The sequence below is a fragment of the Branchiostoma floridae genome, unplaced genomic scaffold (genome assembly GCF_000003815.2).
Source record: "Branchiostoma floridae strain S238N-H82 unplaced genomic scaffold, Bfl_VNyyK Sc7u5tJ_1456, whole genome shotgun sequence".
In the NCBI taxonomy this organism is placed as follows: Eukaryota; Metazoa; Chordata; class Leptocardii; order Amphioxiformes; family Branchiostomatidae; genus Branchiostoma; species Branchiostoma floridae.
The window spans coordinates 1-14,840 of NW_023365722.1; the positions used below are offsets into that span (position 1 = coordinate 1).

The window sequence follows — 14,840 nt, forward strand, 5'->3', positions numbered from 1 at the left end:
CGCACAAACTACTTTTCCGACTGTTCTGACATCCACACCGCTCTGTCCCTGTTCAATGCCGTGTCTAGTGGTGTACATGACATAATGCCTGTAGGTCTGACCAGCCCCATATCTGTATACTGTGATCAGACCACAGATGGGGGAGGGTGGACGGTCATACAGAGGAGGTTTGACGGGTCCATCGACTTTAACCGGCCTTATAACTCCTTTAGGTTCGGGTTTGGTTCATCCGCTGGGGAGCAGTGGTTGGGGTTGGAGAATGTGTACCGTTTGACCGACCAGGATGCGTATGAGATGTATGTAGAATTGGAGGATTGGAACAGTGTGGTCAAGTACGCCAAGTACTCGTCATTCTCGTTGGGGAATAGTGGTTCCTACTATCGCCTCTCTGTTGGTGGGTACAGTGGGACGGCTGGGGATGGGTTCTACTTATCGTCCGACTCATCTTCCCACGGTGGCTACCTAAACGGTCAGGCTTTCAGCGCTAGGGATGTAGACCGTGATGCCAATAGCGGGTCTTGTGCTGGTGGTAGAGGTGACTACTCAGGAGGGTGGTGGTACAAGAGCTGTGCTAGGTCTGCCCTGAACGGCCCGTACCTGCGGCCCTCTGACCGCACCGGTCACAGTGGCTACGGTATCTATTGGTACCCATTTGGAGGCTCCTATCACCAATATCTGAAAAAGTCCAAAATGATGGTCCGTCCTGCTAACTTCCAACCATAAGTTGCCAGGCACCATTTAACCAAGCTGACAGGTCGAGGACACACAATTTCTTAATAGGCAAACCATCGCCTCATGCTTACTCTGATAGCTGCATCTACAATATTGACGTCCATCAGTTTTCTCCGAATCTGTATAATTTCAAAACTCATATCTAACGGTCATAGGTATATAGCAATAAACTCTTATGAAATAATAAAATACATGTTATCTTTTCCTATATCTGGAGCTTGGCTGTATACATGTATCACTTCTTAGTCCCGTCAACCCAGCTCTTCGTTATCTGAATCGACAAGTTTATCATGTGAGATTACCTTGTTACATTATCTAATGTAAACTTTTTGAAACTTGTGTCGAACATGTGTCGAACGTTAACCTGTCTATGAGGCTATGAATATGTAGTTATCATTCTTTCTTAAACTCTCGGCTCTCCTTACGTATAGTACACTAGATGGTTTAGAATCTTTGAAACATAATGATTGATTCCTGTCAGTTGCAGCATGTGGTAATGTTACATTAAAGTGAAATAGACTGAAGCAAGCCTTATTTGTTTGTCGTTGTTTCCTTTCATGCCACGGCTCGTTATACGAGTATGTAGTGGTTTTTCACAATATAAACCAAATTAATTGTATGCAATAGTATTCTGCAGTACCATAGCGAATTGCTAGGAATGGTTTATGAATGTATGAAGAAATGCCTAATGTAAGTAACACCAAAAGAGCTTTTAATTGGGATTGTAAAAGCAAAACGACCACTTCCAGAAAAGCAATAGTAAAAAAATTAGGTCAAGCTAAAATATTGTGAAGTCATGAAAAGGTGCAAAGAAGTTGTCTAGGAACCAGTGTGTGAAAGTGAAGACTGAATTAAGATTATCACGGCATCTACACATATAATGCTTGAGAATTTTCAACATCCACTGAAAATGGCACGACTAATTAGCAACTTTCAGCACCTGTACGCAGATTCAAACTTTCCGTAGGTTCCTAACAAGGTCTTGTGAAGTTTGTCTAAGTTGTATATAGAGGCACGCCCCCTACCTTAAAACACTCAGCACTGCAACCGGATTCATAGTTCACGTCGCAATATGCAAGCCCGTATCAGACACATTATACTTTGAGTCATTCATTTTAGAGTCATTCTTTTCAAACATGGCTGTCCTTGTTGGTACATCATTTGTGTGTTCAATTTGATGCAGTTGTCTATTCTCCATTGCGCTTAATGTTAATCTATATATTGTAGTCATGTCACAATTAAGTCAAATGAACTGTATGTTTCTCTAGATCTGTTGTGCTCTCCCTTTCTCTTATTAAACTTAGAATATTACACAGTATAAACTGAATATTTTATAATCTGCGATTCCGAATAAAGGAACGATGGAAAATAGGCGAATTCATATTCTTACACACCCGGTAGATGAAATCTATCTAAACTGGCAAAAGCTAGTAAACAGTGGTGGATGTACGTAAGTCTGAAATACGACTATACTGCATTGTAATCGGACTCTGCTCTGCCGAACTCTGTGATCCTACTGTCCCATCTATACATGGAAATCGTAGGACAGAGATCCACAGCAGCTTTATTGTGGTGTATTGAATGAGTTAGAAAATTTGAATTTCAACTTTAACTTAAACGTACTAAGAAATTTCCGCTTATATAAAGCACACTCCTGTAGAAAGTGTCCTGTAAACAATAGACGCAGGGACTGTGTACAAACCTACCAGGGGCTGTGTTACCTGGGATATGAGTGATGCCACAGTTATGTCTTATTGTATTCGTAGAGTGCTATATACATTTCGCTAAGAGCTTTGTAGAGTGTAGAGTCAACTGTCATATATAACACTGAAGGATTTCCATTTTTGAATGTTTGAAAAGTCAGCTCGTAAACGATATCTCGTTATTTAAAGTGGCACCGTCTTGTACACAAACATATTCTGAGAAGATATATTCAAAAGTTTTGTAGATAAAACAATTTTGTTACAGTAATGTTATTTCTGAAAGATATAACAAATTAGTTTAAAAGTCAGGATCAAGACAAATGTTTAAGAAATTTGTTCTTGCATAAAGAACAGCTAAGAGTTGTGTCAACTTTAATAGAGGAACGAAGGAAGTACGGAATTCATATTCTTACACATGTGGAAGATAAATTTGATTCCAATTGTATGCAGATACATACCGCTGATGCAAAACAAACAAACTATATTACTGTACAAGTAACCAGACAGATGGCAAGTGTAAAATATATTAGATAAATTCCTTGGTACGTTTGGCTCGTTGAGTCTTGTATCAACTTAAATAAAGGAGCGAAGGAAGTAAAAAATTCATTTTCTTACACATGTAGAAGATAGATTTCTTTCTAATGGTATGCAGACTAGCTTTTTCAAACGCACAGTATTACTGTACATGTAACCAGACAGATGCCCAGTTTAAGAGATATTAGGCAAATTCCTTGGTACGTTTGGCACGTTCAGTGTTGTGTCAACTTTAATAAAAGAAGGAAGGAAGTATCAAATTCATGAATGTTAGGTTGGTTCTTTGAAGACATTTCTGTCTAAATTGGTTTGTAAATAGTAGCAGATGGACAGAGTGTTTAAATACGAGCCTACGGCAGACTTGTGTCCAGACTGACGACCAGCCTGACTTACTGCTGTCATCATGCTGTACCTGATCCTACTCATCACTGCTGTCTGCAGCACCGCTGTCTGTGGAACAGCACAGCCTGGGGACTCACAGTGGAGCACCGAGGACCTGTGCCATATTCGGAAAGGATGCCAAGGAATCGGTGAGTGTTGAATACTAGATACTAAGTAATATATAGTTCTACAATGCTTCACCGGTACCGTTTGCCAAGTAAGTCTTTCGTGTTAACTCATGAGGTCCGAAAGCTTTTATCATAATTGTTTAGAACAATATCTTCGTAGGATTGTAACCTTTATATGCTTGGATAATAGAAAATCTGCCAATCGAGAATAAATGCATTTATTTCGTTCTGTTGTATACGAGTTAGGAATCAAGAAACTTACCTGAAATGCTAGGCATCTCAGTGAACCTCACACAAGGCCTATTACAGAAAATGTTTCCCTAGTAGTACATGAGCCTGATCCTGAAAAAAATCGATTTCTTTGCAGACATTTTACAGAAAAGGGTTGACCTAATGTTGTGGTAGAGGGGTCTCTGATCCATCACCCAGCAAGATTTTAATGCTCAAATTGTGGTATCACTTTTTTGCTAGCGAAGCATAAAGATAGAATACTTATTCTGCATAGGCGAAAAATTCAATTTATAAAGGAGAGGGGAATCAATTAAAACTCAATGTTTTCAATCAAAATAGCAAGAACTTACCAGCTGGCAAAGCCGTAACATTATCAGAAACAGTATTTTTGTCTAGGCTTAAGATGATTTTCTGCTTGCAGCTCTGTCAAAACCCAGTCCCGATGGCGATGCCACTTCGATGAAAGAGCTGTGCAGAGCTGTAGGCGATAAACTCAGCGTACTCGACTCCAACATATGTGGTGAGTACATTGCCGAATGCTTTTGTCACTTTTCCCCCCAACAATGTTCGGATAAGTGAGGAGTAAAACAAAATACAAGCATCATCATTTTTCTAGTTCTGTGTGGTTTTTACAGCACTTTTGTTATCTTAGTTCTATGTTTGATTATGTGCGGTACCTTGCATTTTCCTTATTGTCTATTTCTCAAATGACCAAAGCATTAAACTGCAAGGTCACTTAGCATTTTAGTCATGAGGGATATCTAATTCACAGATAAATGAGGAATAAAAATTCTACTTTATTCTAGTGAACAGCGATAATCTCAATCTTCCCTCTACTTAATACAATTGTATGATTCTAAATTCTCAGGAACTTGTCACAAATACCTTAGGGCGTATAGCTAGCTAGAACCAGAATTTGTTCATTTGCAATTTCCTACTTTCAACAAAATTTTGTGTCATTTCCCATGAATGTCTCCTGACATCGTATCCTGCTTCCTCACAGAATCACTTCTGTCCCCGATAGAGGACCCAGACGACGAAGACAACCCCCAGGTAGACAAGGTGGACGAGCAGCTTCCCCAGTCCGACCTGGCCTCCCTGGCCCTTAGCGGGCGCACGAACTACTTTTCCGACTGTTCTGACATCCACACGGCCCTGTCCCTGTTCAATGCCGTGTCTAGTGGTGTACATGACATAATGCCTGTAGGTCTGACCAGCCCCTTATCTGTATACTGTGATCAGACCACAGATGGGGGAGGGTGGACGGTCATACAGAGGAGGCTTGACGGGTCCATCGACTTTAACCGACTTTATAACGACTTTAGGTACGGGTTTGGTTCATCCGCTGGGGAGCAGTGGTTGGGGTTGGAGAATATGTACCGTTTGACCGATCAGGATGCGTATGAGCTATACATAGAATTGGAGGATTGGGACAGTGTGGTGAAGTACGCCAAATACTCGTCATTCTCGGTGGGGAGTGGTTCCTACTATCGTCTTTCTGTTGGTGGGTACAGTGGGACGGCTGGGGATGGGTTTTACTTATCAGGAGGCTCATCGAATGCTAACTACCTAAACGGTCAGGGCTTCAGCGCTAGGAATGAAGATCGTGATACATCGTCGGCGTCATGCGCCAGTACTAACAGTTATTCCACAGGAGGGTGGTGGTACAAGAGCTGTGGTTATTCTGCCCTCAATGGCCCGTACCTGCGTCCCTCTGACCGTACTAGTGGCAGTGGCGGCGGGATCGTATGGTACCCGTTTGCAGGCTCCTATTGGTACTATCTGAAAAAGTCCAAAATGATGGTCCGTCCTGCCAACTTCCAACCATAAGTTGTCAGACACTAACCCAGCTGACAGGTCGAGGATTCACAGGGAATGCATCACCCCATGCTCACCCAGTGCATTTGCAATGGATTGACGTCAATCCAGTTTCTTTATTAAAGATGATGAACAATTTCAAAAGAGTAGGTTGTGGAAGACTCTAGGCATTGAAACCATAGCAAATTGTTATCTTTTCCAACATCTGCATATTCATCAGTACGTCATCTCACATTCTGATCCAGCTCTTCATAATCCGACATTTTTGTAATTTGATATTACCTTGCTAGCTATAGACTCCCAACAATTCATGAAACTGAAAATATGCTTTTAGTTTACTTAAAGTACAGTAAGTTGTCTACGAAACTATGAATATGGTATTGTGTCTTCAATTCCTGACTTTTCTAGTGGGTGGTACACCCGATGGATTGCCATGTTTGAAACATATTCCCTGTCAGTTGTGACATGTGCTTATGGCACAATAAAGTAGAGTAGACTGATGCAGTGATTGTTCCCTTGTCCTTTTTTGTCTCTTCTTCTATCCTGTAGCTAGTTATATATATTCAAAGGTTGTGCCACAGTATAAAGCACCTAACCATGTATAACCTTATTCTACAGTACCTTACCTAAAGCGCCTTAACTTTAACGGGTAGGAACGTTTTTAAAAGCGTAAATTCTAGGGTATATCTGAAAATGGCCACATCAACAAAATGGTTGGAAAACCATTTTTTACGAAGAATGGAAGAAAAAATATGATTTTGTTGTAAACGATCTTCAGACGATTGCAAAAAAAATTAATTCAACATTGAATAAAATCAAGAGAGAACAAAAGTGAACCAAATGATGGGCCACAAAGAGCTTGAACTTTGAACTTTATTAAAATCACCACTTTGCAGGCAATTTAGCCTGAATTGTGTTGGTGTTTACAAGCTTCGTTATTAAACATTGTTTAAAAAGTTATTACAATTTTAAAGGCATACTTTACATTGACTTATAATTTTGCTTAAAATCACAAATTACAGACGTTTACTATACAATATTTGTAACAATGAGTTCGGTACACGTCATACGGATGTGATAGTGCGTTAATTGTCATTCAACAGAGCAAGGGCCCTGGGGATAAACGATTGCGAATGTCTGTTGGACCGGCTCAGTGGCAGCTTAAAACGGGGAGCCCGTCGTAGCTGGTACTGACACTCTGTAGCCGGCTGCAGGAACTCCTGGCAAGGGTGAGTGGCGTCAGCCACCACCCTTCTCAGTTCACGTACAGTCGCATCCCGTCTCCGGGACTCCAAGGTAGGTAGCTGTTCGTAGGGTATACCGATGATCCTGCAACAGGACCTCTGGACTTTCTCCAGCTCTTCAGCCAGACCGCGGGGTAGACCTCCCCACACCGGTGAGCCGTACTCCAGTACTGGGCGGATGAATGTCTTGTAGATCTGGAGAAGTACGTCTGCTGGTAGCCCGGCTCGTTTGGACAGTCGCAGGTAGTGAATCCTGGGGCTGACTTTCGACAACATGTACTCAATGTGTGGGCGCCAGGACAAGTCGTCGCTGACTATCACTCCAAGGAGTTTGAACCTCCGCACACGCTCTACGTTCTCCCCGTTCAAAGTAAGTGGAGGGGGGTTCACTGCCTCCTTACGACAGCTGACCACCATGTCTTTGGTCTTTTTCACATTAGCTGCCATACTGTAGGACTTCGCCCAAGAGTCAACTTCATTGATGGCAAGTTGCATTTGGCCTGGTAGCGATCCCATGAGAAGTTCTGTGTTTGTCAGGTCATCAGCGTACTTAACTGGGGCTACACTGATCGGGATGCCTTTGTCAAGACTGTTCATGGCCAGGACAAACAGAGATGGCGAGATGATCCCACCCTGAGGGGTTCCGGCGAGTACTGGGCGTGGCGAGGAGATACACGAACCCCACCTGACACGCTGTACACGGTCACTCAGGTAACTGCGCAAGCAACACCACAGGTCCCGTCTCACCCCCATCTTTGCCAAGCTATGCAGAAGACTGCCGTGGTCAATTGTGTCGAATGCCCGGCTAAAGTCGATGAATGACACATGTACATCCATTTTCGGCTTACTGTTGAGCGCGTCGTGCCAGGTTTGCGTAATGTGGTTGAGGGCCGACACCGTTGATCTCCCCGGCCTGAAGCCATGTTGGGAGCCATGGATCAGGTGGTCAGTGTCTCTCTGTAACAGCACACGGACAAACGATTCCAGTACTTTACCCAGACAGCTGGTAAGGGAGATCCTTCTGTATTCTTCAGGCCCCTTGGGTTTAGATGTCTTCGGTACTGGAACGACCAACTCCGACTTCCATTGTTCAGGGAATATGCCCTGTTGCAGACAGGAGTTGTAGATGTTACATAGCACAGGAGCAAGTTCCTCGTGGAAAGTAGTCAGAATCCATGTCGGAATGTGGTCGTCTCCGGTAGCTTTGCGTGGGTTGAGCTTTCTGAGTTGGAGTTTAACCTGTCCTATACTGAGCTCTGGCAATGATCCAGTGGAAAGCTGGTCCGAGACGTCTGCAGTGCTCGGTATGTCACGGGTAACGTTCGACCAAACGGACGAGAAGTGTTCCTAAATTGTATTATGGAGGTGGCTGAACCTTTTATGGAATTAGACAAACAAAGTTGTTCATGAGACCATAGACAGTTGCTTAGAGATAGTGAGAAACAAGATTGTATAAGTGAATGCTTGAAGAAGCAAACTTTGATTCTAACTCTTGCTTGTACGTCGGACCCTACGTGGAAACAAGTTAAGATAAAAACAATCCAAGAAAAGACGGTCTATTAGCGAAATGTGCCTGCCTAAGACAAACCTGTAAACTTGTGACAAATGCTTGCAGGGCTGTGTAAGAGCACACCGTGTCGCTTTTTACCAATAAAGGAAGTGAATGTTTAAAATAGATCAATGTTGTCTTATTTAGATTTCAAGATACACGTTGAGCAAATAAATCTGTTTAACAATCCACAAAGCATTGTTTATCCCTGTGCGAGCTCACGACGAAGGAGCATTTTCCATGCTTGTCAAATACATTAGGCAGAATATATGCAGTTAACTACTTTTACGTTTTCTATTCCACATGTTAAAATATGTGGAATAGAAAAGTTTAAATTAAATATTTTTTTCCAACGAAATTTTCCGTGTTAATACATATGGTTTTATGATGTTTTGGCGAGTCTTCATCTCATACCCGTCAGTGTCATTATGTAAGTGGCAATATCATGAAATGAATGTTCCGTGACTTAACTTTATTGAACATGGGTACCGGTCATTAAACAACGTTGCATAACTATGTATATATATATCTTATTCTGTATACAATGTACTATTCAGATACCATCTCCTGACCGCTAAGAAAACTCTAGATCTTGAGATACGACATTTTCTCAGACACATCGTTATGTTATCAACGTCATTAACAGAAAGCTATCACCAAGGTATTGCATATGACGACACATCGGCGCTTTATGATTATTCATATAGTTACATGGGGCCTGAAAAGTAAATGGCAGTGGTGTACAACTTACTGGTTATTGGGTGGACCGACTACTCTCTCTTGGCAGCCAGGTCCTGAATTGCGAGGAGCTTTCAATAGGTTGGGCTAATCCTTACTTAATATCCGAGAAGACTCAAATAAGTAGCTCGGCCTTGAACTGGTCGGTCTAGAATCCCACGCCATTCAAATTTCACTCCTAAAACGTTTAACGTGAATAGTTTAAAAATTGAACTATCTTATGAAGAAGACAAGGAAAGGATAATATATTTGTCTATGGCGATAAAAAGCATCTAAATAATTTTAAAGAATTGTTCAACTAAAAAAATGGAATATCCAGAACTTTTGAAGACAACAGATTCGATCTTTCTTCACACAAGTATGAACAACACGAACTGCGGTACCATGACTAACCGCTATGAAAACGCCCGTCAAAGTGTAACGTATTAAAAAGTCAGGAGAAATATACAACTTTTGTCTCAAAAAGCGCCTCAAAGAACAGCACAAAAAGTCCAGAATTATTTTTAACATCAACTCAACGAGGACATCTCACATCAAGTAGAGTTATTGATCTCCTTAAGTAGATTCGATCTATCCTTTACAGAAGTTTCTTTCAGAAGTTCTTTTAAAGTTTGACTGTTTGTCCAGGTTTATTGACACAGCCACGCCCCCTAACCTTAACACGTGGCACTGCATCCGGGTTCATAGGTCACCCTGCGATACGCATGCCCGTATCAGACACATATACACACACGCTGGTTGTTGTGTGGGTTATACGGGCTCACTTCCCCCGCGTTTTCTTTAAGTTTTTAACCCAAATCTTTAATATATTCCGATCCCAACCTTGGGGTATAGGTTCGTAGGATGCTATCAGAGTTTGTTGCTGTATTGAGATGAGATTGAGACCAAGTTTTGTCGTCAGAACCGCGACAGTGTTCGGGGTGTTCTTCTTCGTCGTCTGGATTTTTACTCGAGGAATCGACGAAAATGCGGTGGTGAGTGGACAATAACTTTATTTCTCACACATTTTAGTCACCATAAATACATTCAATTTATAGAAAATACATATTCATATCGATATACATTGCCGGTGCAGTTATTCTTGTTGTTCTAGCAAAGAAAACAAACAAATATTTGTGTATCAAATTTAACGACTAAAATTCCTTTACACGCGTCAAGCAGAAGTCGTTTATTTTTCAAACGAATTTTAAGATATTTCGGAAGAATTCTGGTTTCTAGGAATATGTATTGATATTATAGAAATCATATTTGTCTTCCACATGTTACCAAAGCCCCCCTCCCCCCTACGGTGACGTGGAAACACACCTGTCTCCCCCTGTATCCGCACATGGACTCGCCCATGTCAATATTTCCAGGTGCTTTAACATACAACAAAACCTTAAAGATTTTTCCCAATCCCTTAAGTAAATAGCTGCTTGAGTTGCTTAGTGTTTTAAGAATTTAAGGTTTTTGAATTGACAAACTAGCATTTATTTCAATACTTGTCACAAAGACAAGGACTGAAAAGATATTTGTTTGTGTGTTTTGTTTTTACTAGTTGCAAAAAGTCTTGTTGACTTATGCTAGATGTCATGAAAAATAAGTTAAGATAGAAAGACTATGTTTGTGTTTGTACTGATTAAATGGTACAGCCGCTCTTCGACATAATGCATTTTAAGGCTTTGTAGGCTCGCAGAACTTTAATAGAGTCAGTAATTGTTGAATGACGTCTTAACATTATGAGCTAGTGATGTAAGTGCAACAAAATAGAGAAATGGCTGTTTGATTAAATTTTCAAAATTTACAGTATTTAATGAAATGAAAGCATGTACCGTACATTGTAAGCTTGAAGCTGTGTTTCTTGTAATTTGCAAAAAATGGATTCCTATTGTCCAAATTAATTGTATATGACTCTGAGTTGTATACATTGTACACACTTTGATAGATAAACTAAACTGTCTTTATTTTCCACAAATCAATGTATACTTACCCCCCTCCCCATTTGTCCATGTTTGCAGCACTGTGCATAAGTCACCTCAGATGACTTGTACGTTACCATTTGGTAATTTGTCTGGCGCTATTGAATCAAATGTATGTAATATTATAATATCATGTTATCATAACCATATTAGTGGGGTCCTGTATTTGGCCCCTACATATAGGTCATTGGTTCGAATCCATTGATATGCCACTGATCTTGTGCCCTTGGAAAAGCACTACTAGTATACGACTTTCCTCTCTTTACTCAGGTGTTTCTGCTAGTACTAGTTGGGGATGTCCCTCAGATAGGATGTTGAATGGAGATCCCATGTTTGAGAAGAGACATACCTCGAGCACATTAATGATCCCACCACACTTATCGAAAAGAGCAGGGGCCCTTCCCGGTGTGAGTGGTTTAAAACCTATACAAAATGTAGTTCTAAGGCCGCAAATGGGGCAATTGCTGTTGTATTGAGGTCAGGGTCACCTGAGTTAGCGCTCACTCCAGACACTTACGACAGTCATATTGAGGTCGCCTGAGTTAGCCCCGAATGGCAGCTGCTCCAGACCCTTGTGATCAACCCCCACCAATTTTAAGATCCTCACAATTCATCCCCTGACATTGCAAAGAGAGAGTAGTCGGCCCAACCCAATAGTAATAATAATAACAAAGAATATGGCAACCTGCCCCGAGATTGTATGGTGTTTTAAGGCCTGGTCATTACCTATAACCACCAAATAAATCAAATGAGTGAGCAAAGGTGTACTTTGTTTATCATTTGCCTTTTCATTGTCATTTATTAACAGTACTGGAAACGGCCTACATGTTGTGTATACGTTGTATGTACAAGTTGTTAAGCCATTTGTTCAATCACCTTTATTGTTACGTAAAAGAGTCCCACAATATGTAATGTGCAAATATCAAATATGAATTATTAATGATAGAATGAGTACACCATTGCTTATGAAATAGGCCATGGCTGAAAAAAAGGCAGAGAGACAATTAGTGAATTCTGATACTTTTGTAAACCTGTAAATGATTGAATTAGAGCATGTAAATATAACATGTTATGCACACATACAGTGTGACAATGTCAACAAGATGAAGATATGGATATATTTTGGGAGTTTCTGATCAAAGTCCTTAAAATAGTTAAATGGTATCATTTTTTGAAATCAGAAATGAGGCCCCAAAATAAAGTGATTAAGCAATTATAAAGGCTATCAAAAATTTTGAAGGCTACAAAAGAAATGTTTCTAAACTATCCTTTCCGCATAATATGACCAATAGGAAAAAATCAAATTTTCAGTACTTGGAATAAATTGATTTTTGAATAAGGGACTCAATTTCATGGTAGAAGGGAAAATGAGGTTATCATACTGGAAGCAATCCTCAATTGTTAATCAATGGTTACAAATTGGAAGCTATAGTCACAGTGTCTTGAATCTGTGAACGAGGTCACCTTGAAAACTGTGAGAATAAAACTGCTGCTTATGTTTACAGAAATACAGTAATAAAGCCATATAGTGGATCAATATATTGGTCATGTTCCTTTTCATTTTCATCTGCGGTAGATCTTAAAATGGTTCCAGTGTTTTTATTTTGCTGTTTTCTACCACAAATTGTTTGACATAAGTTGTACATGTACTACAAAATCTTGTCAATTGAAATTTAAGACATGGTAACTTTCCTTTCACCTTATGCCCCAAAATTAAGTCTCTGTAAAAAAAAAGTGAATTTACATTAGATGTAGGACTTTTACGAAAAAAGCTATTCTATGTTCTTAGTGCTATAATAATTATTAATTAATAATGATGATAATAGCAAGCTAAGTACAGGCAATCAGATGCAAAGGTGGTAATATTATTAAGTACACATGATGACTGATAAAAAACATGGGTTCTAAAACTATATCTAATACATTTGTTCAGCTTGATCTCCTTTCTTAGTAATGTTGAAAATGTAGCTTGAGAGTTTGTATAATGCAGTATGATCAAAACGCATAAGACAAATGACTTTTTCAATACTAGCAAAGATTTAAAGTACTATGTAGCAGCTGGTGCTTCGAGTACTTAGTGCAAGATCTAGACCTTGTGTCGGAACGTCAGAGGTTTTCATGATTCATGACTATATTATTGATTATAGGTCATGTACAAAAGAACTTGTTGTGACAGCTGTTGTTGAAGAAGGAAGCATATTTTCGTATATCCTGCACTCCAAACTGTACTGTAGGATGTTGGCTTTCTAAGTAAAACAAGGGAATGTCTTTGCATTGGAAGATTAGGCAAATGAGATTTGGGAGAAAATCATATGACAGAAATGGATCAGTGGCTATGAGAAAATTTTTAAAGGCGGAAGGGGGGGGGGGTAATTTTAATAGCCAAAGAAAACATTTTTACATTTATATGTTTGCCAAACAGGGTCTACATAATATTATAGAAATATAGAAACTTTCAGACCTGGACTAAAATAAAACCTTTATGTCTCTACTATATTCAAGGTTCTTTCTAAATGATCATGAAGTTTAAGTCTATTTTGAGAATAGATGTATGTCCCTGTAGCTCAACTGGTGGCAGCCTCACAGTTGAGCAGCTGTTCCAATGTCAGTTGGAGCTGCACTCATCCTTCAGAAGGGACATAAATTGCTGCTTTATATTATGCTGTGTGCCTCTAGGTAGGCAATACAAGAGTCTGCACTTGGGGTGGGTACCTGTACAACGTACAACTTACAACTTTGCACAGAGATCCATTTACAACTTTTCACAGCCAATTATGTCCAGGTTCACGACTTAGGACCTGGACCTGATCCTCTGGAAGTGAACTGTACCTGTACCTAAATTTCCTTTACTGGTACGCACCCCTAGTCTGAATGATTGAATGAAAGAGAGTAGATAGAAATGGTTTTATACTAGTATTACTGTCCCTCCCAGGAAACAAAAGGCAGTGAGAGGAGAAGAAACCAGCCTCCCTGGCAGGAGAGGAGAGAGGAGTGGGAGAAACAGTTCCAGGAGGACAAGCTCTTCGTACCCAACAGGAAAAAGGACAATCAGATGCCGCAGCTCAAGGTTTATACTCTCACTTAGAAACTCTAGGACCAGGGTTGTAGCCAGGCTAAAATCATTTTCCGTCCTCTCAATTATGAATGTAATCAAGCGCAGAAGAAACGACATTCCTAATAGGGGGTCCAAGGTCATGTTCCCCCCAGAAAGTTTTTAAATCTAGACCCTCTGACACGATATTTCCTTCATTTTGAGGTGTAAACTTTGCTGGTGGACTAAGCTGTTCAACAGCATCTGTTTGAGTGAAAAATTACACAAGGGAGACAGTTTTATTATATCTTTATATACTGATTTTTGTCCGTCACAGAGGACGGAATGGGCAAATTTTTTTCTGTCCCCAACTGCAAAATTCCGTCAAAGGACAGAAGGACGGGTGTTGGCTACAACCCTGTCTATAGGACAATCAGTGTACCGAAAGCCCGTACTAAGAGGCTTAGCAAGTCCTTCCTTTATTGTGCCATCCGTTTCTACAACAAGGCAGTTATGCACACCATCAACACTTAGCTATTATCTGCACAGTTTGTAACTTAGTACTGTTGTCCAATATGTTGATTTTAATCAACTATTTATGCTATGAACATGTTAAAAGTCACTGTTCGTATGCGGCTATTGTTCTTATGTGTTTCATGTGGTTATGGTAAAGCCTGTGTAATAAGGTGGAAATTTGGGTGAATGTGTGTTTGCCCATGAGAACCTTACTGAATGAAACATTGATTGATTGAAGGTACCCAACTTTATCGGAGAGGAGGATGAGGATGAGGAA

General features: G+C 40.3%; 3 protein-coding genes across 3 annotated transcripts in view; all 3 read left to right on the forward strand.

Annotated features, from left to right (window-relative positions):
* The first annotated feature begins 84 nt into the window (after positions 1 to 84).
* LOC118407763 (angiopoietin-related protein 2-like) lies at positions 85 to 723 on the forward strand. The gene has a single exon (XM_035808284.1). It carries the CDS (start codon positions 85 to 87, stop codon positions 721 to 723), a length of 639 nt encoding a protein of 212 aa, XP_035664177.1.
* A 2,649-nt stretch (positions 724 to 3,372) lies between these two features.
* Positions 3,373 to 5,539, forward strand: LOC118407750 (fibrinogen-like protein A). Its single transcript, XM_035808267.1, has 3 exons — positions 3,373 to 3,499; positions 4,131 to 4,229; positions 4,713 to 5,539. Exons 1-3 carry the CDS (start codon positions 3,373 to 3,375, stop codon positions 5,537 to 5,539), a joined length of 1,053 nt encoding a protein of 350 aa, XP_035664160.1.
* Positions 5,540 to 9,742: 4,203 nt separating this feature from the next.
* The window catches only part of LOC118407751 (N-acetylgalactosaminyltransferase 7-like), a gene marked incomplete in the record, with an annotated part of 21,058 nt that continues 15,960 nt past the window's right edge, over positions 9,743 to 14,840 (forward strand). The window contains 3 exon segments of the mRNA XM_035808268.1: positions 9,743 to 10,032; positions 13,949 to 14,083; positions 14,802 to 14,827. Coding sequence (XP_035664161.1) covers positions 9,931 to 10,032; positions 13,949 to 14,083; positions 14,802 to 14,827 — 263 coding nt within the window.

Coding starts and splice junctions, on each gene's coding strand:
- LOC118407763 (XM_035808284.1), top strand. CDS start 85: ATGCCTGTAGGTCTGACCAGCCCCATATCTGTATACTGTGATCAGACC.
- LOC118407750 (XM_035808267.1), top strand. CDS start 3,373: ATGCTGTACCTGATCCTACTCATCACTGCTGTCTGCAGCACCGCTGTC. Junction 3,500..4,130: donor GAAAGGATGCCAAGGAATCG/GTGAGTGTTGAA, acceptor TTCTGCTTGCAG/CTCTGTCAAAACCCAGTCCC. Junction 4,230..4,712: donor ACTCGACTCCAACATATGTG/GTGAGTACATTG, acceptor GCTTCCTCACAG/AATCACTTCTGTCCCCGATA.